Source organism: Cariama cristata, unplaced genomic scaffold (assembly GCF_000690535.1).
Source record: "Cariama cristata isolate BGI_N322 unplaced genomic scaffold, ASM69053v1 scaffold7970, whole genome shotgun sequence".
Classification (NCBI taxonomy): domain Eukaryota; kingdom Metazoa; phylum Chordata; class Aves; order Cariamiformes; family Cariamidae; genus Cariama; species Cariama cristata.
Genome location: NW_009594034.1, coordinates 1,296 through 29,176, shown reverse-complemented (window position 1 = coordinate 29,176; position 27,881 = coordinate 1,296). Strand labels below are relative to the sequence as shown.

At 44.3% G+C, this 27,881-nt stretch overlaps 1 protein-coding gene across 1 annotated transcript in view; it reads right to left on the bottom strand.

Moving 5' to 3' along the window:
- The window catches only part of LOC104158689 (protein yippee-like 2), a 22,369-nt gene extending 5,730 nt beyond the window's left edge, over positions 1-16,639 (bottom strand). The window contains exon 1 of the mRNA XM_009696411.1: positions 16,330-16,639. Within this exon, the coding sequence (XP_009694713.1) occupies positions 16,330-16,446 (117 nt within the window). The 5' untranslated portion in view covers positions 16,447-16,639. The remainder of the gene's footprint in view (positions 1-16,329) is intronic.
- Between the last annotated feature and the right edge of the window lie 11,242 nt (positions 16,640-27,881).

Sequence of the window (27,881 nt, the reverse complement as noted above, 5' to 3'; positions counted from 1 at the left end):
AGCAGTGCCCTGAGGAATGCCTCTTTTCTTGGGAAGGAATTAAATAGGACACATGGCTCAAGCATGTTTGTGTAATTGCATTTATTAGAGAAGCTTCTTTTAATCCTTCTGCAGCACTCAAGTTCTTCTTATTATTATTGTCAGCTGGCTCATACCCCATGTGTCAACTAGGTCTAGCCTGGCTGCTACAGAACACTGCATTGTCTCGGCATCCTGTGTGGTAAAGTAGGAACCCCCACAAAGCTGATGCCCCCCCAGGCCAGAAAGAAGAGTCCAAGCCAGACCAAGGCAATGCTCTACCTTGCTACAGCAAAGAGCAGAGGCGTTGGCTGTCCACGCTGCCGAAGAGGGATACCAGCCTGGAAGGATGGACTGTGGATGGGGTACAGGATGAAACAGAAGGTCCCACAGCAACATGTGTGCCATCAAAGCAAAATGAAAGCAGATGAAGCTTGCTAACCATCCAGTCCTTCCCAGTAAATACTTTTCCATAAACACCAAAGTGACTAAGTTTGCCAATAACAACAACCACGGGAGCAAAGTTTTTATTCGTACAGAAATAGGATTTTCCATTATTGCTGCACAAAAGCCTGTCTTTAATAAACAACAAAACCAAACCCATCAGCTTTGTGCTCAGGGCTCACTGGACACCATTCCAGCCCACTCCCAGGGGCCAGCAGCATCCTTTCAGAGGTGCCCCTCCTTCCAGCTCAAGCCAGTGCTTTAGGGTATCTAAGGGCGGACACTGCAAAAAAATCACATTAATTATCTCCTGCCCAAGCAGAACTTTTCAACATACCACTGCTCAGCTTTCAGTGCTGCTGCCTGTCTTAATATTCACCCTCTAGCTAGCTAACAATCTGGCAAATCAGAGAAAAAGAAGTGAGAGAAGTCTGGCAATCCCCTCAAATTCACCAGTGCATTTGCTTTCTGGAAGACTAAGCTGACTGTATCTTTATAAAGGTGGCACGGGCAGGTCTTATCTGAGTGATGTAACCTCAGCATCTTCTGGAGATGTTCCTTCTCTTCTGGTACCCCAGAAAAATCAGCACATGCTGTAACGGGCACTATGAAACCAGAAGAAACAGATATATTTATATACTTTGGGTTTTTTTCAAGAAACACACAAAGAGATTTCCACAACAAGCTTGGTTTTCACTGAACACTGACAGTCAGCAGTAAGACCTACTTTATATGCTATGCATTTTCTCTATGTAGATTTTCTTGATACACATTCAAAGGTGTCTCTCACACGCATGCTTACAAATCCAGACTTCTTATTCTCTAAAACAACAGCTCCTCGCATCACTTTCCAGCTGAAAGAAACAAAAAGGATTTTTTCTGTTGTTGTTTCCTACTGAAAGCCCAAGCGCATATTTTTCTCTGCACTGCTAACGCTCAATGCCTGGCTGGAAACACATCTGTATATGCCAGCAACAAAACTCTCCCTCCCCATTGTGCCTGAGCCCTCTGAAAAATAATACAAGCTTTTGAGATGTGCAATGCACAATAGCTTATTCCTCCTGTCTACTCACGTTCAAAAACCTTCCCCGCTCGTGGGTGCTCCACTCAGTATGGAGGCATCTAAATGCTGCAAGGCCCAAGGATTGCTGATTTGAGCACCAAGGTGGGAAACCACAAGCCTGGAGTCAGCTATTTGGCTGCCGATCCTCACCTGCCAAGCCATCTCCTTATGGCAGAAGCTCCACGCTAAGATGCCTTTGGCAGTTGCTCTGGTTTAAGAAGTTCCTATCACCCAATTTACGGACACTCATTATGGCCCCTTCAGCTGTGCTGATTCCAGATTAGATCTGTGAAACCATTATTTTTAAAAACAAATACTTGGGGGGAGGGTTTGAGGGAAATAGCTTTTTCTCCTTGTACTGTACCATGGATCCAGTTCAAAGGGCAATCACACAGACTACTCAATAATCACAGTACGGAGGTAGACACAAGTCATTCAGAGTAGGAAGTTCTCAAACTAAATTTGCTGGCAAAGAACCACAGTGCAGAACTGCAGCTCTAGCGAGAGACAGTCTGCAGGACAGGCAGTTTGCATTTCACAGACACTGTTAAACCAGATCTGCCGCAGAAGGAAGCGTAATATGCAGCCAGCATCTAAGAAGCGCCAGCTCCTTTGTGGCAGACACGTTCTGCTCGCTAGAGATGGACCCAGCCTGCAAGACTCAAAGCTGAATCCCTATATATTCAACAGCCATGACCTTGGGAGCTGTCATTTTGGTTTAGTCCATCTGTTATATTCTGGCCTCAATCTGAAGCGCTGAATCCACCACTCTGCTCTGAGCAAGATGCATGCCTCCTTCAGAGCCTCCTGCAGCGCAGCAACAGCACGCAGACACGCATGCAGAGAAGGGCGATGCCCCTCCATCACGCCAGTCTGTTTCACGTTCCACCTGCCTTTCCACCGCCATCAGACCTTTGCACTTGCACATTCCCGTTACTGGTGACCGCAGGAGACACAGAAGGAAATTTTTACATTCAGTCAGTACAGCTAGGGAAAGGCATGAATTCTGAATGTGCTCCAAACACGCCTCCACACCATACCCCCTTTCCCTAGTACCTACAGCTTCTCATTCACCGCGCAGCCCACTCAGCAGTTCCACACACTGAACAGATGACAGGATTAATACCCCAAGTCTTTGTGACGGCATTTGACAATAGGCTAAACACAAAAAGAGCTGGCTGGAATAATCTGGAAAAATAGGAAGCAGTTGCCAGGACTAAATGGCTACATACTGATGTTCGTTCTCTGCAGACTGCAGCAGAGAAAACCCCCACTTACCTATATCCAGCTGGCAGCCTTTTAACAAACTAATAAAAGCAAAAAGGCAACTGGTCGCAAAGAGGTACAAGAGGAAAAAGGAACAGAGCATACCCCTCCACGCTACTCTCTTGAAGCTACAAATAATTCTCACTGCAGGGATGCAAACAGGAACAGGGGGCCCAAAGCCACCGCTGGAGATCAACGGCAGTCGGCACGTCCTGGGCAATGCGAAACAGTAGCATCGGGAGAAGCCAAATGACCACAGCCATCTGGACTCTTCAAAAAAAGGACATGTTTTCTGTGCTTGTGATATCCCTACTGGGACAGAGCAATTCAGTGAGGAAGAGCAGTATTACAAACTGCTGGGTTTAAGAGGCACTGAAGTCTGTGTGAGAAAAATTCATCTGGTGATGTATGGAGAGATCGCTCTGTTACCACTTATTTCCCACCTACATGTGCAACTTTTGCTTTTAAGTTACTAGTCATTTGCACAACACTGACTGTAAGATGTATCTTCCTGCTGCTGATTTAACCCTTAAACATCTAAGGATGAGATGTTCTCATAAAATACAAATTGCATAGGGAGAGGAGACCTTTAAAATATGACCAAAACATCATGTCAATCCAACTGGAGCGCACAGGAGCTTGCATATAAAGATATGCTCCAAAACACAGGCTCTCCTCAGGCTCACCCCTCTCCCTCTAGCACTTAATCCCAATTCCTATCAGCCCTCTCCCTCTAGCACTTAATCCCAATTCCCGTCAGTTGCTATCCCACCTAACAACCAACATCGCACAGAAAGCTCTGCCTGAATAGCACCTTTCAAGCCCTATTAACTATGGCAATAATAATTTGATTAAAAAGATAAGTCCTGCAATGCGTTTAGAGGCACTGCTACGTCTGGTAACAGCACTAGGTGAACGATGACTCTATGAGGAGGTTACTTCTGAGCCACTGCAGAGTGGGAAGAAAGTTGGGAAAATATAACTACAAAAACACCTGCTGCAGGTTCTGGGGTCTGCCCCAGACAGCGTGAGCCATTTCAACCATCGACTTGCATCATACTCCAGTATTTCCCAAGGGAGCATGAGTTCAATTATTTGGTCCCTGTATCTGCACAGACTAGAGAGACCTCCTCAGGGTTCATTAATTCCACCTTGTTCTTCCTCACAGAAGGGACAGTCATTGATCAGATTAAACCGAGATTCAATTTTGCTCTGATTATGCAAGACACAGACCCATGTCAAGGGAACCGGTTACATTATTCCACCTCATGCACAGATGTGACCTTACCCTGTTCAAACTGCATTCCTGAGTTTTAATTGAGTTTTAACATGGGTTCTTAATGCTATTTAAAGCCCAAAGTCGATACGGAATTAGTGGACCAAACTCATCTCTGAAGTAATTCAATTAATGCAGCACGGCCTTATTCCCCAGCAGTTTATGTTGCTGTGCGAATACACAGTGAAAAGCTACAAGTCTGCTGTGTTTCATCCCAGGAACAGCTACATCTGAGCAGTTTTACACCATGTTTGTGTCTCAGGTTACGAAGCCTGTGAGAAGGAAGGTGCACAGACTAGAAAGATGAAAGATGTTTCTACATTTTTATTTTTTTTTAATTCTGATGAGAGATGTTCTTACGATTTTTTTATTCTGCCTCCTGGCAGCCGCAGGTGTTCATTCAACCCCCTCATTCCCTCCACACTCGACGCAAGCAGAGGCGAGCCGTGTTTCTGATAAGAGCCTTTTGTCCTAACAGGAACCAACTCAGCACTTTCACCGCACAGGATAGGTGGGAAGAGACTGCAGCCAGACAGTGCAAAAGGTCTGAACACACACCCGCAAAAACACCAGCAGGCTATCCCGCTGGCATCGCCTCCACCTCCCGTGAAATAAATTCTCTGCTGCTCAGAAAAGGTCGTATGGTGATGCTGTCAGGGAAAAGGTCAACATAATGGAGCAAATCGTCAGTAACCAAAGAACCTTACGCGTCCGTTACATCCCACTTCTGCAGGGAAAGCATCAGTTCCTCCTGTTTTGTGTGCAAGAGGAGAACCTTTACCCCTTGGAACTGTTTAATGTCGCAGAAGCAATGGTGTGTGAGCCGGGTCCAAGTCCTCCATCCCCTGTGCCACAACCAGAAGGGACTGAAGGGCAGACTTTCCAGAGAGGCTGAAGGAAGTTAGCTGTCACTGCCAGCTGAAGCCATCTTCAGATCTACTCAAACCTACAAGAGCCCTTTAGTGCTTACGCAGCTTTCACATCATGGACTTTGCTGTGCTCTGAAATCCAAGTGTTCCAATGTCACGTGCCAGACTCCCCACTCCTGATCCTTAAAATACTCAAAGGCTCAAAACTCAGGCAGATTTTAGTAGTAGTTGATTATTTTTATTCTTTTTAAAATAAGGATTTTTTTTTTTGTCTGTTTCAGTTTTTAAAGTGAGATTCTCTCATCTTTTCATGTTTCTAGGAGCTGAAACTTAGAAAAATCAGCACCGTTCACACGACTTCCAAAAATGCTAAGGAAAAACTACCACAAACCGCAAGAGGACATTTGGCGCACACTCTGTGGCGTTACCTCCGCAATATCAACGCTGCTCAGGAAGATGAAAAACAAACAGGACCATACAGATGCCTGATCCCATCAGAAGCGAGCCATGAAATGCTGCTCTGTCCTGTTCATCGGAGCAGTTCTCAAACACACGTCAGCACAACACGAAGGTGACACCAATGCTCTGATGGGGCTGTGTTGCTCCCAGGCAGATAGGCTGTACAAACTGATTTAAATGGGTCAGGATCCAGGAGCAAATTCCCAGTTATTAATTCATGTGTCAGTATGACTGTCCATTATCAGCAGAGGGAAGAGCAAAAGATTTCTTTCAAAGGGAGCTTTTATTTTGCAGTTGCAGAGGAGAGATCTCTTTGGAGGCTTTGCAATTAATGAAGATCAGTATTTAGGGAAATACAAATCACCTAAAATTGAGGTTTTCATTTTTCCTCAAGTGCATAGATTTCTAACACAATTTAAGCCATCACTCTGCTAAGCTAAAGCCCTAGCAAAGCTCTGGAAGGCATGTCAAAATTCAGAAAGTAGTTGCAAACTGCTCTGTCCCCTTCCCCCCTCCAACATGCCCTGCGGGCTCCCCTCCAGACTTTGACTCAGTCCAAATGCAACGCTGTTAAGTCTCATCATGTTATCATGAGTCCTGTGCTATTCAGGCTGCTTATTAAAGCCCTGGCCTCCTGGACTCTGCTTTTATTTATTCTAGCCCACAGACTTCAAAGAGAAATTTCAAAACGTGAATGCTAAAGGCGCAAACAACTGAAGGCAAGTAAAAAAGAAAAAATCACCAAATTTATTACTTCCATAAAACCTCACGATATTTTGGGGCTTCTCTTGTGATTTTGATGGTCTCCGGTTGCTGCTGCTGTTGTGCTTCAAAACTTGACTTTAAGATGAAAAAGAATGGAAATACTGTGGGGAAACAAAGCAGATGCAGTATTTACTTTTAATAGAAACTACTGTGATTTATTTAAAGGGCACAAAAAAATCAGAGCAGCTTCAGGAGACAGACCCCTCTTGTCTCCGCAGCCCAGGCAGGGGGGGATACACACGTGCAGCCCCATGAGAGCAGAGAGCATGGGCACTGCATTAGGGAGCGACCACTCTCTTCCTCTCCTGTTCAGCTTCCCTCTGCCAAAGGAAAATACATTCCTCTGGACAGACCAGAGGAAGAAGGGCAGCACAGCTTCTGTGAGCATGGATGGCTGCCACATGTCCTCACTTCAGATCAAGGATTCAAGATCTACCAGAGGCCTTGCAGATAGAAAGGGAATTTAGCATTGAGTTCTTTGAGCAGGTCCAGTCATCTTCTTGTGGAGTATACACTTCTCCTCCATCCCTTCCACTGCTCTTCGCTGCCAGAGAACAAAGTGCTGTATCATACACATGTACAGCACAGGCAAAACTCTCCTCTATCTCATGGGAAAGTGATCTCTCTTTGAGGGGAAGAGTTAAGTGAGATCTAAGCTTTTCTAATGATCTCCACCAACTTCTGGAACTACACAAGTATTGACACCAGACTGCTTAATCAGGCAAAACTAAGAGCAAGTACATTGCCTAACGGGCATTTTTAACCCCACGGGAAGAGGGGAGTGGGGAGAAAGGGTAGGCATGTGCCTTAGAGAGTTGCTTCATTTCCCACAGAGCGCACTCCAAACAATAAGCCAAGCCAGCCTGTGGAATCAACACTGGATTAAAGAGAGGAAGCCACAAATTCATGCACACAGAAAGACCACAGGTTAATTTCTGCTGGACGACAAGTAGAAGACCACTTGCAATAGAAGACCCACATTGACCTAACATTAAAACAAGGAAAGCTACCAAGGTATGCCTGCTGGCAGAAGCGATGTTTATTCGTATGAAGCACACAGAGCTCCTCCCAGAAGCATCACCTTGAGCCCTGGAGAAGGGCAGGCCATCTCCCACACGCAGTGCCTGAAAGGAGATGGTAAGCTCCACATTCACTGTATGATCTGGATGACACAAGACAAGAGAAGGAAATGAAAATCCACACCTTCCAGGTCTTCATGCTGGGCCTTGGCCCATACTGCTGGATAACCCCGATCCCTTCACCTCCACGGCCTCAGTCCCAACAGACACCAGCACTCCCAGGTCTACAAAAGTTCAAGGGAGTTGAGATGAGTTTGGCATCTCTGGCACTTAAGCCATCACTAACATCCAGTGAATGCAAGCCTTCACATTTTGGTATGAAGAAGGACAACATGGAGAGAAGCATTTTGCTATTTACTGTGAAAAACTACAGAAGATGACAATAAAGCCCAGTGCTGTCTTTCTGCACACAGAGACGAAAAATGCATTTTATTCTGGTGAATCTGCAGTAACTGCAGCAGCAGCTGTGGGGTTCCCCCGCCATTTTTGAGTGCTGCTGTCTTCCTGCAGGTTGGTGCTGGCTCAAAGCATCCAACAATAATGATTTTAAAAAGGTGTGGCAGGGGGAGGGTAAAGCCCTTTCTTTCCACATTAATTATTGCTACTGCACGGGTTTTAGAGATAAACACAAGACAGAACTGGGATGGAAGATGGAAACTGCTAATGCAACAAGTTATTTAATTAGCAGCATAATAGTGACTGTCCATGTGCCAGTGGAACAGTGTATTCCATTAATACAGCTGCTAAGCTCACAATAGCACCAATGCTGACTACAAGAGCAGATTTGCTTTTCAGCAAAAGCAGATCTGTCCAGGGCAGCAGCTCTTCTCTGCCCCTGGATAAGATCCACAGCACCGAGATGAAGCCACCATATGTACACACCTTACTGCTGAGAAGGTTCATCAAAAGTTATCCTTCATTGTTTAATCTGTTGCCTAAATTCTGAATGTTCACCTCTGCTATAAAACAAGCATTGTGATACTGAAATTTATTTTATTACTATGGATGTGCCCTCTATAGAAACTGAACAAAAATGTGCGCACTGGAGGACAGGCCCAGCCTCCTACACATTTGAAGCAGACCACATGTGTGTACCCATGCCTGCATTTCTCCCCAGACTCCCCTCTCAGAGATGGGCTGGAATCGAGGTGTTCATATTTGAGATACTCCATAAGCAGCTAAGCTTAATCTAATTTTAACTCATTCCTTCCGTGGCAATCACTGCTGAAAGGAGAGAGATCACTGGAAATCTTCAAATTACAGTTTTCAGGTAAAGACAGTCTCAGTTTCTGCTTTTGTTATTGCTACTTACTCTAACAGTTGTGATTTCCATGCAAACATACCGTGTATTTCAAGAGAGGAGACTCTGGGTGGAGTTTCCTTGTGCGCTCCAGCTTCAATCCTTGCCTGTTTCAGTTCTGCTGGATGAGCAAAGCTGTCAGGCCAAACACCTCTGACAGACGGACGCTGAGACCCCTCTCCAGGAGAGGCCACTCTCCTAGAGAGATCTGCTTCTTGCTGGCAGACATAGCAGCTCCCCTAAAACAGATGTGAAGCCCTCTGATAGCATTTCCTCCTACCATAAAATGAGACTGCAATAGAAATTATCCCAAGACACTCCTCCTGAGAAGCCAGGGTCTTCTCCCCAGGAGGCAGTAGGTGAAAAAGCCCCCCCTCCATGGCCTCCACACTCATGTGCGCGTGTGACTAAATCGCAGATTAAACCAGAGGTCTCAAAATTGTGAGACACATAGCTGCATTTTTCCTGGGCTCGTTCTTACAACTATAAATCAGATTAAAAGTACACACCTGCATGGGAAGTTCACAGGGCAGTTCGCCCCATCAGCAAGCCCTCAAACCTGCTGGGATTTCCTCCTCTTCCAAATGCAAGGGCCAACAACTGAAACACCCAGCGAACCCAGGAAGGCTCAGACCTGATCAACTCCATGCTCCAGTTGTTCAGGATTTGGAGCAGTTGCAGCAAAAGCCCTGATGATTCACTGTCCTTCGTCCCTGGCAGTTCCCTGGATAATAAATGGGAACAATATTTTATTTATGCCCAGGTCATCAATTCTAAGGCAGAGGAAGAAGCAGATGAAAGGAGAGTTATTTCCATAAAGAAAGTGACGGATTAGAAAAATCCATTTTTACCCTCTCCCTCCTCCTTGACAGGGAATTCTAAACCGTTTTGAATTATTACCTTTTCCCTTCTTTTTTTGGAGCAGAATGAAGTATTTTAAAATCACATAGCAATTAATTGCTGTATAAACACAATTATACACGGAGGTACAAATTACCTTGGGCTCCTTCTATTAAACAACCACAGCCTGACTAAATAAGAGGCTCGATCCTGACTGTCTTCAGATCCCATTACGGACAGTAGGAACTGAGGGAGCACAGTAACTTGTAGGGTAAGCCCCAGAGGAAGCAATTACACAGGACAGAAAGATCTAATTTAGGTAGCTGTACTATGGAGTAGGTACGACAAATACTCATTACGCAGCTCAGATTTCATATCCTGACTTTTTCCTGCAAAGGGTATTTATGTTTGTTTATTCCCTCTCAAATACAGGCTGCTCAGAGCTGATGTACTCAAATAACAGCCTTTGAGACCCACTCCCCTCCTCCCTGCTGCAATACAGGTCAGCAACAGCAAGGTCAGCAAACACCAATCTGCCTCGTAAAGGTCCTGGCGATGAGTTTGATTGCAAGAGTTCACCTCTGTCTAATCAATGCTCGATCTCCTGGTCAAAATGTTGAAAGAAAAGGCTCCCGTTTAACAGCTTTGGTGACACACTGTTCTACTGAGAACCAAAGTCCTCTCAACCCACACTTATTTTTAAGCTTCATGGAAGCCAAGAACTACAAGATACCTTACCACAAGTTCACAGCAGTGAAATGGGAAGCTAAAAAACTCTAATCATTTCTCACGGAACTGCTTTGCTGTTCTTCACTTACAGCTTGAACTCTAGCAACACTTGCAAGTAAGAGCAAGCTCTGAATAATACCTACAAGTGACAATTCATTAGGAAACAAGAGCTGAAAAGCAGGATCCAAAACCTACTGGACAGTTTCTAGAAATGTGCATAAAATTGATAAACCTGGTGCAGAAAGAGCTAACAGCAAATAAATTAACAGAAGCTTACTGTGCGGTGCTGAGCCAGTAAGACTAATACAATTATGAAATGTGTACGCTGTAAAGATGTTACTGCTGAGTCTGAGGCTGGAACAATGAGACCAGCCCTGTTTTCATTTCTAAAAAGATGTTGAAACGCTAAAGATGTAGAAGAGAACCACAAAAATGATACAGAATTGGAAAAAAACAACATTCCACCATGACAAAGTTGAATCTGTTTAGCCTATCAAAAAAGTGATCAAGAGTGACCTTGCTTACTGTATACCACAACCTTTTATAGGGAGAAATAGTAGGTACTATAGGTTTTATTTCATTGGCAAAAGAAAGAAAATAATGGCCAATGACAGGAAGCACAAGCCAGACAAATCTAAACTCAAGGTCTCCAATTTTTAATAGTAAGGATGATTAACCACTGGAAAAAATGACCAAGGGGAGCAGTGAATTTAGTCTTCAAATCAAGACTAAATGCTTTTTCTGAAAGACATGCTGCAATCATGATGAAATCCGCTGGCCCATGCTCTAGAGGAGGTCAGATGTGATGATGTGATAGCTTCTCCTGGCCTTAAGAGTGCATTACTGTGAAGCTGGGAACTTAAATTCATATTTGGGAAGAAATAAGATCTACTTTTAAAGCAAGAAGAAACCCCATGTAATGAAAAATAATCAGAACTTAACCCATGAAAAGGGAATACTCGCCTCCCCCCTCCCCCCCTCCCCGTTTTTCCTATGATGGAAACGCAGGATTTTCACTTGAGTAGTCTTGGACACTTACTAAATGCCTCTTTCTTTTTCCATTAAAGTTTTGAAACAACCACATTGTAATTTTAGGATTAGTGTTTTAACTTGTGTGTTTGCTCCCCTCACCCAACAAACAACTTCATGTCTTCAAGGCAAACGGACATACAAATATCAGCTGGTTCATGGGGAGTAAAGCACCAAGAACACTACACACTGCCTTGCCCACATACTCAGAAAGAAAAAAAACACAACAAAAAACCGCGCAAACCAAAAAGCCCAACATTGCTGCTTACTTCACCTATACATGGTGCATTAAATGCCTCAAAGCAGCTGAATTCACCCACAACTCACCTGAAAGCCAGCACCGAAGTTTCAAATCCTTTTAAGATCCCCCAGTTGCAACACGGAGCAAAGTTTGATGCTCTCAGCATGCCATAAAGCTCACTAAGAGACTGTTGTACCAACAAGCTCAGGCTCCAGCAGTCTGCTAGCCAGGGAAGCAGCTAGGCCACAATGATGGGGAGTGAGGTTTGCTTATAAAGCTGGCAACTCCTGTCTGAGAAGGTAGGAAAGATAGCTTCTATGTGCTCCCCAGCTAACAATCCAACCCCAACTGAGAGTCAGGCATACACAAGTTCTCTGTTTTTTCTGAATTCTCTGTGCTGGAGGAACTGCAGCCTTTTGTGTTGAAGGATTTCACATTCATGTTCAGTAAGGGTCCTGTGCAGGCATCAAAGGAAGACATTAAACTTCCTTGGCAAGCCTTAGGCTAACTTCAGAGGATACATCACTGCATAATGTTAAGCAGTTGGATCACAGCAATTCATGAAAAAAGGAACTGCAGGACGCCCACAAGACATTCTCTACATATTTCCATAATCAGGGACATTTCTGCTGAATTACTGTTCACATAGCAAAAAAAGTCAGCTACCAAGACACTAAGGTGGCTGTGTTTGGCCTGTATCTTTCTGCTCTTGTTCCCATCCTTTCTTACTGGACACCAGGTACATAGGAATTCAAACAGAAAAGGCTGGCAAAGAGTTTGAATAGCACAGAGTGGGTAGAAAGCAGCATCACATTTGCCACTTTAAGAAAGAGAAAAGGTGTGATTTACACTGTTGAATGTCTGTCATGTCAGCTGTTTCCCCAGGCCCCACTAGAAAATGATGCAGAAGGCACATTTCTTAAGAAAAGCCCCTCTATCTCCTTCCTGGAGAGGTTTTGCAGCCATTGATCATCGAATATATATTTTTCTTAAACATTCTAAAAACGATGAGATGTTGTGGCTGGGAAGGATAAGCTTAACAAGAAGTATCTTTCACTTATTTTTTGGCAATTGCAAATACGCTTTTTAACTACAGTTGCCTCGCATGGTATTTTTATTCTTACAGTAAAGCCAAAGAGGATTAGGACACACTGTACTGATTCATAAGGGCAGACAGTACCTGCTCCAAAGCTTTATTTTCCAAGCAGACTGGACAAAACAGCAGCATTTCAATTGTACAGGTGGGGAAAGGAGGAACAAAGACATTAAGTGACTTACTCAAGGTCAAATAGGAATCTGTTGCAGGGCAAGGTTGAGTTCCCAAAGTCTCAGTCCACTTAGGCATTGGAAAAAAGCAATGAAACAAGAGTATGTACTAAATTTGGCACAGATTTTTAAATGATGCATTGCTACAAGTGAACAAGAACCTCCACTCACGCTAACCCAGACACCAGAGGAACATATAAAGCAAAACTAGTTACTCACTCCACCCAATCTACCCGATCACCTTATATTTCCTAAGTCAGTAAGACCTTTCTTGGCCAGACGATCCAACCCACAATGTAGATCTTATTACAAATCAGACATACTAAACCACTTTCTCCCTCCGGCTGCAGAAGATAAAAGGCCAAGTAAGTAGGCAGCATTTTGGTAACTGGCTTCATGTAACAGCTTCGGATTTTCTTAAAAGCCTCAGCATCGATTATTTTCTTTAAATAGCAATGGCTTATTGAGAAACCTTCTACCCATTTTAATGCACAAGGTTTTCCTTCAGTAGAAAAGAAAGCAAAAGCTACCCTGCCAAGGCATATTTGTCAAAAAGTTACGGATACCTGGTCCTGGCAAAACACTCTGAAGTCAGAGTAAGTTAACGCTGGTGCTGAAGGGCTAAGAGGGGAAACTTGGAGACGAAGAGGAAGTAAAAGTATGGACTGAGACAGAACAATACTGGGATTCAGCTCCAGCCTGCGTTTCAGCCAACAGCATGAGCCAATCCTGCAATTTGTATGTATCCAAAGGAGTTAAAAGCTCATGGCATGCAAAGCAGCACAGCTCTCATGTGGTCTCTGCACAACTTGGGGCAAAAGGAACAGAGGAATTAATTTCATCAAGCCAAATCACCAACACCCTGCCGTTACATAAAAGCCTGTTTTCTGGGGAACGTTTCCAAAGATGGTGTCATTTGGGCTGTTTTGATTAAAGTGACATAGTCAGGTTCAAGATGGGATACACTGCAGACTGAGAAACGCTCCAGTTTGTCAAAAATCGCCCACTCCCTTTTCAGTCCTCAAGGCACTTGTTTCTTCCTTCCGTTTGCCACATTTTCATATGGGAAACAAGCATGGCAATTGCACTGCCTGGTTCTCAGATGCTAATATAAGGCTGTGATGAAAGAACTGCAGAAGGTCGCAGGGAGATGTTTAAAATCTAACTCAAACAGATAAAAAAAATGACTATTTAAGTTTTCCTGGGAAAGTTTCTACACATATTGGAAACCCCGTGAGGCAGGGACTGCCCTTCTGCTTTCAGTTCAATAGCCAGTTGCACAAATTATGATTGCACAATTACTTTTATAAGGTTTTCAATTATACAAAGAATGTATCTTATTAAGGTTTATAACTCTGAGAAATAAAACCTAAAACCTCAAACCCTTTGCATTCAAGCTGCATAACCTGCTAGTGCTCCACCAGCAATGCCGCCCCAACACTATTACAAATTTACACCACAGTCTACAATGAACTTTCAGAACGAGTAGATACAAGCACTGCAGCACACTGCAGTTAATACTTCCACGATTCAACACACATAGCCTCACATTGTGCTTTCATACCTTCCCTCTCGTGTCTGTATTTCAGCAGTCAGCATTCTTGGGCAGTTTCTGCATGCCTCGACAGCTGGAAGCTGAAATTCCAAGCAGTCCGCAGCACTGGCGTTGCCCTGCTGGAAGCTACTTACCTGCAAAGCCGGCTGCATTGCACAGCGGATCAGAAGGAGCACGGACACGGAACAAGGAGGGGAAGGAAACGCCAAAGGGGAAAACACTGGGCATGCATAGCCTTGTGTTTTCCCTGACTGGTGACCGGCTATGTCAGGAGGAAAAAAAAAAAGCAAGCAAAGCACAAACTCTCATCTACCATAAAAACAGTAAGTAAAACAAGCCTCCTTTCTTTATCCAGTAAAGCATCTTCTGCGTCCCAACACAAAATCCAGCTGGTAACAACTCTCCCAATGAAAAGGCAAAAAGGCAGGGGAGTGACTATCCCATTTTACAGATATCTCAGCTGAGCGCAGGAGCCTAAAGTCACGCAGATGATCCAAGAGATCGAATGTATTTCACATCCAGGTCTGGGGACAGACTACTGTTGACATTTACATTTAAAAACTTCTTTCTGTTGAGGAAATGTACAACCTTCTCCTCTTTAAAAGCTTGAGGCTTTGCGGTCCTCAAGGACAGCTCTGCTAAGAACCACTGCAGTTGTACCAGAACAAGAGGAGGCCCCATGAGGCCCAGAATGACTCAGAGGCGATAGCCTAACAGGATACCTGTCTAGTCCGAAACTGCAAAAACCAAAATTGTAGCAGCCTGCAATCAGCATTATTCATACCAGAACACTTAAATTCAGTTGTTCGGCACAGAAACAACATCACAGAGGTACGCATCAATCTGGTCCGTGCAACAACCAAGAGAAAAAGGAAGGAGACAACCTCCAACAGAAGACGACAAGTCTGAGCACCCAACACAGAGAATCCAAAAGGACCTCCACAGCTGCTAAGATGTCAGCCCCGGAAGGACAGATGCTCTTGGTGCAAGGTGACACGTTCTAATCTTTTCCATGCAAGCAGGAAGAGGGGAAGCACTACACACTTTCTAACGGGGAGAGCACCTCTGTCCCTTGGGATCCTCACCTTTCTCTCAAGGCTGCTCCAAGAAGCTGAACCAGTTTACGCTGTGCACACACACAGAGCTCACAGTACAATTTCCTCTCATCTCAGCTAATAAATCTTACAGTGCGTCTGTTTTTTCTGAACACAAATTTTATAAGCTGAATAAACTTTATGGAACAGTTGATTGCCAAGGCAGCCAAAACCTGGAAACTTGATGCCTGACCACAGTCAGGCACTGCAGGCTTCAACAGACACCCTGAGAAAGTTTAGTTTTCGCACTTCAGAAAGAGATCCTCTTACTGGCCTGCTCCCTCTGCATCAAAGGCCCCCGACTTACTGGCTCTGAAAGCTTTTAATTTAGCTTATCCTCAAGACCCTTCTCCTTGTGATCAACAGATCAGAAGACAGGTCAGAATCCTTCCACCCTCCCCAGCTCAGAATGTATCTTACCATCCATCCCTTGCTTTTTCACTGCAAAGAGTCTTGCTACTAAACTGGCAAAAATATGAGGGTTTGAGCAACAACTCATCAGTCTTTGGAAAGTCATCTTACATGTCAGTAGAAGCATCAGAGAACCTTCCCTTAAGAAGGGGCTTTAGTGTAGTCACTTGGTACAGCTCAGAGTTTAATGGAGAGAACAGCTCCAGACACTTTGCCTCTAAATTGTGATCATGCAACAAACCTTTGGCTATGCTGACAAGCATGTACATGAACAAGTATCAGGAAGGTAATTCACACAGTCCTGGCCATCAGTGCAGTTTTACAGCTGGAAATGAGAGGGAGGAGGCGGTATCATGGGAAGAGACAGACCACCTGTAAGCACTCCAGAGGCCCAAATTTGGAAACCTGTCCCCTGCAGCTATTTTCAAGATCACTTAAAACAAGATTGGCAGCTCACAAGTAGATCCTTTAGGCTGAGAGCCCATTTTCCAAGCAAAAACTGCGGTACCGGTTAAGGCCGGGCACTTCCACAGCAACTGAATTGCAGTGTGAGCAAATGCACCCTTCCGCTCCCCGGGGAGGAGGCGTCCACCCCAGCACCTGCCGATGAGGTCATGGCACGTACCTTGGAAATGAGCTCATCGTGGTTGGCAAGATGAGCCCTGCAGTGAATGCAGCTGTAGGTCCTGTGGCACGAAGGCAGATATGCCTGGAAAGTCTTGGACCTTGTCATCTTCACCATTGGAGCCACTGAGCGCTGTGTGAACTCTGGGGTGGCCCAGGAGGCACTCCCGCAGGACGGGTCGCACGGGAAACACCGGAAGACACAGGTAAAGGCCGTGGTTTGGCAGGTGACGGGTGTGGGGCAGGCTCCACACACTGGTGACTGCTTCAGAGGAAGAGATTCGGGCAGAGGGAACGGGAGACTTCACACAAATCTAAGTTCAAAAAAGAACAGAGAGAGAACACTCAGCTCACAAAGGTGACAACGCTCTCCTAGCCCACAGGATGATCTAGGGTTTGATCGAGAGAGCAGGGAAGAGTCAGAGCAGCCAGGAGACAGGTGTGATGTCATGGATTACATCAAGGAGGACAGATTTTTTTATTCACAGCTCAGCCACTGACTTGCTGACTGCCCTCACATCTTCCTGCTTCTGTTACCTACCATCTTCCTATCGCTCTGATGCTCACAATCTCTACTCATTCTCCCAACACCTACTGGATTTGGAAGTGCAAAGATGTCAAGAAGTAGATTTTCATCAAGCCTAGTCTCCCAACACCTCTGGGGAGCTGCACACCTCAAGGCCCAACTCTGCACCGCCCTTGGCGAAGCCGGACTCTGTTAGAGAGAAAGTCAGGACCCGGAGTCAGCCCTGCCAGCTGCTGTCCTGTGCGACTCACAGATCCAACACCCCGGAAGCCTGCGGGAAAGCTGGGAGCTGGACTTGGGTTTCCTCAGCCACCAAGAAAGTACAGGAGTCACCAAACCTGTTCTTCTCTCCATTCTGCCCTAGTTTCCACATGGGAAATGGAGGATTACTTCATTACACTCTCTTTTCTTACTCCCTGCAAGCTCCGAAGGTAGAAGCTGCTCTGACAGCAGTCAAAGCAAGGAGCAGCCTCTGAAGACTATTCTTGACAGCAAGAGACAGACAAAAATCCTATTCAGGATGGAAACACCTTTTTACAATCCGACATCATCCAGAACCCGTGAGGCAGCTCAAGTTTGGGTCTCTTTTTGTCGGCAGAAATCAGTTTTTCAGATCGCACCTCTATAAGCCTTACCAGCTACAAATGTTTCTTTTGAGGATGGAAGCAGCATGAAGGATAAAGGAAGCAGCTCCCCTCCCTCCCTGATACATGGCGTGCATGCATGCTCTAGAAATTAATCATGAACTCTGGCTGCTCCTCCCATGAGGATTTTCCTTTCTATAAAACATGTGATTTTGTTCAGTTTCTGAGTCTGCACTTTGTGTATCAAACACTGCAACAAGACCACACACCCCCCCAAATAAGAAAACCAAGAAATAAAAACCCCACACCTGACCTGCAATGGAAATTTCTGAAGTGGACAAAGCAGAAAAGTACAAGAGCTTAAGAGCTGGTCTCTAAGCCGGTATGAGTAACTTGCCTGAAGCGTAGCTGATAATCTTCCAGGTCAGAATAAAGCCCGCCCAAATCACTACACTGCTAAAATAGCTCACTGGAGTTTGTTTGCTAAGCTGGCTCTGCTGCTTAGGAGCAGAGATGGATGCACCTTCCCAGAAAAAGGACCGGTCACACACCGGGCTCAAGGGACACGGCAGAGAATGGCTGGACTGGAGCTACTTAAGCAAATACATCTCTCCAGCTTGCTAAAGGGGAAACCATCAAAACAGTGGGATGGAAATCAGAAAGTCAATCGGGGAACTGAAGGTAGGGCCCAAGAAAATTGTTGTAGAAGGCAGTCCTGCAGAACTCATAACCACCCCATTTAGATGCTCTCTTCTGCCCAGTGTTAGCACTGGTCGCAAGTATCTCACCGTGACAAAACTGTCCAAGTCATACTTGAAAACAACAACAAAAATGAGACTGTGAATCCATTATTGCTGTTTGCTGGAAAGCCTCGTGCATGTTCACCATCAGACAGCGAGATCTGAAAAAAAACCTCGTCACTTAGGTACCAAAGTGCCATTTATGGAACCCCTTCTCTTCAACACTGTCTTTATGGAAACCCCTGTCTTCTTGTCATTGTTGAAAAAGAAGATTCAAGGTATCCAAGTTGCTTTAGCGTTTCTGAAAGGGCTACCCACTGAACCTGCTGCCGGCTGGACAATCCCCGAAAGCAGCCAGGCACACTATCTGCAAGCTTTTCAGTGAACAGTTCCTACAAGCACTGTACTGGAACATTGTCATACGCTCACACGGGCATCATTTGGTGCAGCCAAAGGTTCATCATATTATGACCATGCACAGTGCTCAACCTGAGGCAGACACCAATAACACAACAGGATACCCATTTTTTCCTTTTTCTGAAATATTTTTCTTCTGCTCTCCAGAAGGCAGCCGCCTTACAGTCAAATGGGAAAAAAAAAAAAAGAGTCTTACTCATCTGGAAAACTGCTGATAAAGCATATCTATCATGATCATAATAGTCAGCACTTACATAGCACTTTTCATCCTTAAAGCTCTTTGCAAACACTAACTAATCAGATTAACCTTTTCCAATTAAAGTTACAGTGAGAGCTTTGGAAGACTCATCCTGACACAGAAGGGCTCATTTCCCAACTTGTTAGGAACTAAACCTCCTCTCGTTCAGTCAGAAGGGGTCTTGCCAGGAATTTATCCGGCCAACCTGTAGCTAAGCAGATTGCCTGGGCACTATTTGGTACACAGCTGCATCTCTGTATTTCAGCAAGATTTGTCTTTTACACTAATCAGAGAAGTAAGAGAAAGCAGGCAGTTTTCACCTGTACCCTGCCCCCGTTCTCCACGTACACGAGAAAGCTGTCAAAACCAAGGCAGTTTTGCATTAGACAGCGCTGTTTTCCCCTCCCAAGTGAGGAGCACTTTGAGGACTGAACCCTAAATTTGAAACAGGGCAGGAACAAGATGCAAACCAAAGCAGAATCCTTCCTTATTTTTTGCTGATTAGATGTAAGTAAAAGCAACACATCAGAGCCTTCCTGAACTAACCAAGTGCCAACCTTTACAGTCACAAGACAGCAGAACCATGCCCAAATTCCAAGCCCCTGATTCAGCTGCTGATACGCTATATCCCAGCTGTAACAGATCTCAGAACCTGGAATTTGTGAGCCACGTGCCTCATCCTCCAAGTGCACGGAAGCAGGAGACTAAGTGCGCTCTTTGTGGGGCCAAACACAATTGGATTCCAAGGCAAAGCACCAAGCCCTGTCCGAAAGAAACAGATTATGTTGGACAGACCATCTGGAAGAGAGCACAAAGAAGGACCGGCAAGCACTTTACCCGATTTCTGAATAAGAAAACAGACTGTGTCTAAACTTCAGATTTCATTGATTTGTAACGAAATGGTGCAAACCTCTCTCTCTCTCTCCTTTACTTCGGCATGGATAGGTAAATATACCAACCACCGGTTTTACTACTTCCCTCCCATACGGTCATGCCAAACATGTCTCTTCTGATCAGCTGCCTACCACTGCAGCACAACAGCTGGAGAAGGCAGTCCTTGGGCATCCTCAACACCAAACGGAGACATAAATGATACCCAACCAGAATAATATAAAAGCAATCCCTTAACCTGTTGTTTGCTGACCTCTCTGTCCAGGTCTCCTAAGTATCAATGCTCCAGAACGAGTAAAACAGGGAATACTACAACTGCATTTATCTAACAGAAATGAACACACACGCACACACAAATTATCTGCTGCCTTCAGCTTTCTGCAAAAGTATTTCATGAGCATTCATTTATCTGACCTCATAACACATTTAACATCAGCAAAAACACCTAACCTTTTAGAAGTGGAAAAAACCCCCAAAACTCAAGTGAGATGGTATCAGAGCACAGATTAATTGCAATTCCTGTTCTTAGTACTGTGCTGAGAAGGCAAACCAAATTCAACTCTTTGCTTAAGGCAGGGGAGAGAATAAAGATTTGTGAGCTAAGATCTTAGTGGGAAACCTAGACAAGAAACTGCCTTGAAAAAAGCTTCAGATAAGCTCACATATGCTAGCCATACTTTACAAAGGCACTACTGTCATACAGCATTCAGCCTGACAGTCTGATCGCTTGCATGCGCTATCTACCAAGAGCTCTGTCCTCATCATAGTAGGGGAAAGGAGGGAAAAACAATAGGAAATGCATTCTTGCACCCTGTCAGCACAGCTAGTAGCTTGTAAGGACTCATTTCTGTCTTGAATATCATCCCAAAATGTATTAAATAGGATCCGTGGCTCTCAACAATGCAAAACCCAACCTCCTGTATTTTCTTCTGTTCTAGTAGCAAACACTTTTGAACCAAAATACATTTAACAGCTAACAGTGCATTCTTTCTACCATAGAACAAAGGCATGGGGATGATTTTAGGCTCTGCCTCTGGTTTTTCAAAATGATGAGTTAATGTTCATCAGTCTCACTGACAGTGGGCATTAGTGGAATCATTCCATTCACTTAAAAAAAAAAAAGCTTTGATTACTTTATCATTGTGCCCAATATTGTTAGAGAAGTGAGTATCTGTCACCAGCAACATAATCTTTTATCATTCTTCAAGAGAAATTTATCTCTGGGATGGACGCACTCAAGTCAATGGAACAGAAGTCTGTGCATATTAATTAGTTAATGAGAAGTCAGAAAACTGTTTTAGACAAAAAGAAAGAATTCTAGGGGAAAAAAAGCTTATCAACATCATTTATTGTGGTTATGGGTGATAAAATCAGCTGAAGGTACTGCTTGTATGTGCTGTGTATGTTAGGGCTGCCCTGCTTAATTCTGCTAAGTTTTAAGCAGATGCTGCCTCCATGAAGGAAAAATCGTTACACACATTTTGCTATTCAAACAACTTTTCAGTTCAGTATTCACCCTTCACCTGTCCAATGGCCACTTTTCACATGAAGCTGTTAGCAATTCAGGAAACACAAAAAAGGAGGAATGCCAAGCCGGTGCCAAACACTTGCTAGACAAGACTACTGCTTGTACAAGTCCATATGCCACAACGGCAGAGAACAAAAACTATCACACGCAAGTCTAATTTTGCATAAAACCCATGTGTGATGCAGCTCAGATGCAAATGTTCCTCTTCATTCTGGCAGGACAAACAACAGGTTTGTTGGGTCTGAGGGTTTGTTTTATGGATTATTTGATTTTGAACATAAATTTTAGTTTGTTTAAATACTTCTTAGAACGTAGCAAATGCTATAGAAAGCTGCCTGTAGTAGCTCTGAAAAAATCCATCAATTTGGAAACCCAACCTTTCTTCTTTGGTGCCTCTTCTCAATATAGAAAGAGCTAGAGATGTACCTATGCCAAGTGCAACGAAAGCACAAGAGGAATTGGGTTAGGAGAGTTTTGTGTTTTTACAAGGTCACAAACTGTAGCAGCCTGCATTGCTCCAGGGTCTGAGCGTGACTCTTAAGAAAATGCTTGAGGTAAGCACACTTACTTACCAGGGTTTTCTTGACATGGAAACTGTCTTAACATTGCTTAATGTATTGCAGATCGAAAGAGGAAGGCTAGTCTCCAAGGTGATACGCTGAAATTGGAGTCTGGGTTTAAGGCCCAGTTTTGCCAGTCTTCCCTGTGGAATAAAAGTTAGCATCAGAATTTCAGGTGCTGAACCCTGAGGGACACCTGGCACAGCTAAGGAGCTTTCATGCTCTGATGATGTGATACTGCACAAAAGGTCCTGGTCTGGGGCAGCTCTGGAGATCCTCACTACCAGAGAGGACTGCAACAGCTTTGGAAAAGGTGAAGCCAGATCATCTGAAGGTAGGAGGGTAGGATGTACATTGTGAAAAGCCCTGAAAGAAAGGATGATCATTCTGAATTTAAACACAGAACACAAGGGGAAGCCAAGACAGGAGTTTAAATAGCATATGGGTGCACAGAATGTACCTTTACTCCTTCAGTATCAAGTTTCTGAAATGCACCAATTTCAAACACTTGATAAGATGACACTGCACGCAGCTCAGCAGTACTAGCACGATCAACAAAAGTCACTCCCGATACACGAACCGTAAGTGTCCTTCTCCAACGCCCGCGCTCCTGCAGCTCATTCTCCAAACCTTGCAAGCCCTTGGAAACAGGGAAGTAACAAGAGAAATTATGGAAGGTGGCTGGCAGGAATCCTCTGCATTTACTTTTATCAGATACATGGACACAGCTGCAATACAAAGAATGGTATGGAGCAGGTTTCTCACTTAGACCACCTTCGACTAGAAATATATTTAACCCCCTTTCTTCCTCTGGATATCTCCTAGCAAGGCACTTCATTTCTGTGAGCCCTAGTTCTCTCTTCTGCACACTGGAGACAGCACCTCCACCACTGGGAAGCACTTTATGATTCTGGGAACAAGGATCTGGATGGATGGAAAAAGGCAATCCTGGTGGTAAACAGCATTGCAGGCAACTGCCAGGTAACCACTAGACGGCATCAAAAAGAGGTTCAACAAGAAGCAATTAAAAGATTTATCTGGGCACGGTGAATCAGGGACGGGCATGCCCATGCCGCCAACCGTGCTGCACCTGCCGTGCTCCACATACCACAGCCAGCCTGTCAGGAAAAACGTCAGAGTTACTATTCTGCTGAATAGCTATCAATATTATATTAATTGCATTTTAAAGGCTGGGGTTTTAAGGGGGCAGTTGGTGAGTTGTGGGTTTTTTTTTTTCCCTCCTTAAAAAGCAGCAATATGTCAGTCTGTGGTCTATCACGACTTCTCATCAAAAATAGGCTCAGCACCCCTACAACAAACTTCCTGGTCTCTCTCTGATGGAGAGGCTTTTGAGGAAGATGATGTGGAAGGTACATAAAAACAAGTTGAAACTTAAAAGGAACAAACAGCGAATCTTTAAAACTCACTTTGGGCTGGAATGTTTTTTTAAGTCTGTCTAGCTTTGTCACTGTACACACTACTCATCCATAACTTATTAAACACAAAGTAATTTTAAAAAATCTTTTTAAAAATTGTTCTTTACATACTTGATTTACCTTCTGTCAATTTGGAAATTAAATCAAATTTAAAAATTTCACTTATTATTTTTTTAAATAGGTAACATCCACACCAGTGCATTTTCAGGTTCCAAGTGCAACCCCATGGTGAGAAGCAAGTCCAGAGGACTCCTGCACGCAAAGCAAAAGCTTTCTTGTATTGAGCTACAGCGCACAAGTGACTGGAAAGTGAAGGAACAGGTTAAAGTAACTCAGTGAAGATGGTGCAGAGATGCTTCTTTCCTGGGGGCAGACTACAGAGACCAGATGACCATGAGACCTTTCTGACTTTATTTACAGATCTAAGGCTGGGCTCGGACCATTCAGTGTCAGAACTGCTAACTCATCTCTCCCCGCAATTCAGAACAAAGCAGACTGTTCAAAACAATCCACTCAGACACACCACAGACACCCCTGGGAAGCAGGGAAGGGAAATCATTCTGGAAATTTTAATCAAACTCTTCCCTTTACAATTTCATCTCAAAAGGCACAGGACAGCTAGGACAAACATCATCTCACAGGGCTGGCTTCAAAACTGGTTACCTTTTCCGGGCCTGTCTCTGAAACCACGCGAACACGAAATGCAAGGTTCAGCCTCTACCGAGGAATGACTGACATCTCTGCCTGAATCCTCTTCCCACTCTCCTACGAGTTGCCTGGCAGCAATATCTTTGCAATGCAGAAGAGCCTGCGCTGCTGATAACAAGCAGCATGGCAAGCATTATAGCTGCAAGCTGCCCACTTTGCTTTGCAGGTATGCTCCATCACAGCTGAATTCAATAACCCAATAAAATAGATGCCAGTGTGCATTACCAAATGCAGGAGGAAACATACGTGCAGAAAAGCATCACGGTGGGCCAGGACAAATTTGAAACAAGCCAGCACTTACTTTTGCTCCTACCAGCAAATCCCACTTGTGCCACAAATAAACAAAAATTGCAGGCTGAACTAATTTAAAACACAAATGACTTCATTTCCTCCCTTACATTTTACAAAAACTCATGCCAGCATCCCCCGCAACGGGGCAACGGTCCTTTATCCGAATTGGCCAAGTTGGTATGATGCACTCGAGTGAGCCAACAGCAGTGGCTCAAACACACTGTCAGATGTGTTCAATTCATACACATCCTTCTACTGAAAACACCTACACGTTCAATGTGACGGTGACATTTGGAGCCATAGATCAAGGACATCATACTTTGCCAGTATTACGCAGTACTAGCGTTCTACAAAATGAAAGAAGACCCTCGCCTCACTATTGTAGTACCAACCTGAGCTAAAGACATCAAGGAAAAGCTCTTCTCATCTAACTGACCAGTTACTGACAGAATGGGAACACTCTTTATCTTCCCAACTTCTCGTCGTCATTTGTTTTAATTGCAGAACACTCTAGCTATCCAAATCATCTCATATAATTACTTTTTTTTTGGTGCTCCTTACATTGCTCTATCATCTTCCTTTTTGGCAAATGTAGGTATGACTAGGATTCAATTAATTTGGTCTGCTGGATGGATCATCTGTTTCCCTGATAAAGGCTGGGTACTGACAGGGAACACGGCAAGAACATTTATCTATTGTAAGTACACTTCCGATATCCTCAAAGCCATTTGTTGCTGAAAGAAGGATCTGCCATAGCTGCCTGTCATGACTTACTAGTTGCAAGCTCCCCTTGTCAAATCCTGTAAGTTTTCATCTGCTCACAAAACCCATCTGCTCAGAGGGCTCTTCCCAGGAGCATCTTTTAACCCGCCTTGCATTGCCCAGAAGCACATCTGTCACCAGAGAGACAGTGACTTTATTTTCTATTCTGGTACATCCATCTCTTTTCTGAGTGAAGCTAAGGATAAGATGTTGAATTCTGACCCACCTCTGCCAGCAACACTTTTTATGCAACGGTTACTATATTAATGACGTACATACTTTCCGTGGCAGTTCAGTCATCATCCTTCTAGTTTTCATTTAGCAACCCATATGTCAAGGGGGCAAAGTCAGGTGAAGATTTATAGCTTGGATCTTCACATGACGGATATTTTATAACTGAATCTAGTTTAAGACTGGCAAGTCAGCTGTTACCTTGCCAGTTTCTGCCATTAGTTCCTCCTGGATATCCTCACTACCCTGCATGTTCCTGCCAAGGTATGTGAACTGACTCACCTCTTACAGTTCTGTGCCTACTGACGCATGCTTGAACTGGGAGTTCCCGGGATTCTCGTCAAGACTCTCCCCCCCCCCAGTTAATTATTAACTCCATCTATTTTTGTGATGCTGGACAATCTGTTTTTAATTACATATTGCTTGAGACGTCCTTTAGCAATATTTCACCAGGGAAACTTCGGTCTTCCAGAGTTCTGTGGCTGAGCTATGCAACACCTAGGTCATACCACACTACATTTTTGTCCTCATAATGAAATCGCTGCCAACGTGAAACAGGAGAAGTGACACTGCAGCTTTGACACCACTCTGCTTTCCCTCTCCGTGGATCAAAAAGTTCTCTGAAGGGCACATTCAAAGCACCCTCAGCTTTTGAAACTTTTAATAGCCTTTGCTTGACTTCAGGAGTTTCGTCCTGGACAAGTCACAACGGCAGTAAAAAAAAAAAAAAAAGAAAAAAAGAGTCAAAAAAAGCTACGTATTTTTGTGAGTCAGCAAAACATCACGCCTTTTAACGCGCTATACCAACACTTGAACAGGTGTAAAAGAAACAATCTCTAGTTGGACGTGTAAGCCTGCGCGAAGAAACCGGAAGGCAGCTCTTACGGTTGCATTCCCAATAACTTCCAATGACTCACATTGCCTGGCACTATCATTTGTTAAAGCAAGAGTGAAGCAGGGATAATAGCTATTTACTAAAAACAGCGGAGTGTGATCAGCTTTAATTAGCATTGTCAAGTGACTTTGAGATTGTCAGGTACAAGATGCAGAGAACTAAGTCTCATTAATTATGTTATTTCCTGCAGCCTTAAGTGGCTTGGCCAGTCCAGTGACGTTTCTGGAGACAAAGCTGCTCCTGATGTCCAACACATCCTGCATCAGCGGGTGAAAACACTCTCAGACAGGCCTGGCAGACGTGGCTATGGAGTAGAGGATCACAAAGCCAAAATGTAGGAACAATCAGCTTACATACTGCAAGACAACTACCTGCCCTGACAAACGAGGAACAAAAAGGCACATAAGACATGGCAGCAAACAGAGAACCAACTTAATGGAGGATGAGGAGCAGGGATTGATGGGGGAAGGCACATAAGACATGGCAGCAAACAGACTCAGAGAACCAACTTCACGGAGGATGAGGAGCAGGGATCGATGGGGGCAACAGGGAGCATGATTCAGGCCCAGGACCCAGTGCTCCCGAGTAGCAGCATACCTGGAAAACTGTATTTTCTTCCCCGCAAAGAAGAAAAACTGTAAAATGTCTTTGTTTTGGAAAGAGATCCAGATCCCCAATCAGCATCACACCACCAACAGACATGCTGATTTACCAGCTAAAGATCTGTTCTAAAGAACTGACAAATCCTTGATCCAGAATAGTCCATCTCTTTTATGGACTTGCCACGGCTTCTGGAAGGAAAAGGAAACCTATCCTTAGCCTTTAATTACTGTCATTAGATCTAGAAGACAAGACCTCCAAATTAACAAGCACAGAAAAGAGGGAACATCCTCAAGGATCAACTTTCAGGTCTCTGTCAAGGAGGAGGAAAAAAAGGAAGCTCTATATTTTGCCATGGTTTCAAAGCAATAAATATACTCTGCTACACCATTCTGCCTTGAACATCACCGGTCAGCTTCAAAGCAGCTAAGAGAATTGAACTCTCGATTTCTCCATTCCAGACTCCACTTTGTGATCCCTCCTGAAGCCCACTGCTCTAGCACTTCATAGCCTCTAGTGAAGACTCTGCTTAAGTTCAAGCAAAGTAAGGTTTGCCGGTTAATGACGGAAGCCCAACGAAAGCCTAGCTTTACTGGCGTTTCTTTAAGAGGCTTCCATGCACACGGTCAAAGGCAAGGCTGTGATGCAAGAACAAGAAATAAATGGTCTTTACTCCTCTGCAATCCTTGCTATGCTTGTGTAGTACCACACTAGATCAAGGAGCTCCCACTTCCTAAACTGCTAGCCAGGACCCACACCAGAGTGACCAGTTCCTTAATTAAATTCTCTCTCAGCAACAGGTACTCAATCCGTGAGTCAAGGAGCCTTTGAGGGAATGTGGATTTACAGGTAGCGATGCTGTCTTCCTCAATACAACCCTGACTCAACAACCCACACCAAACAGCAAAGAAAGGAAATCGCTTATTCAAAATCTGTGGATCCAGAGGATGCAAGGGAGCTCAATGACCAATACAGTTTTGCCAGTTATTCCAATCCTGGCACCATGAACGAGACACCTGCAAAGAAAGCTTAAAAGAGAAGCATTTGACATCTTCATCAGATGAAAGCAATGTCTCTGTCCTCCCTACAGCATTTCCAACTTTAGCTTCAAAGCACAAGGCTCACTTTTAAATGGTCTTTCAGCAG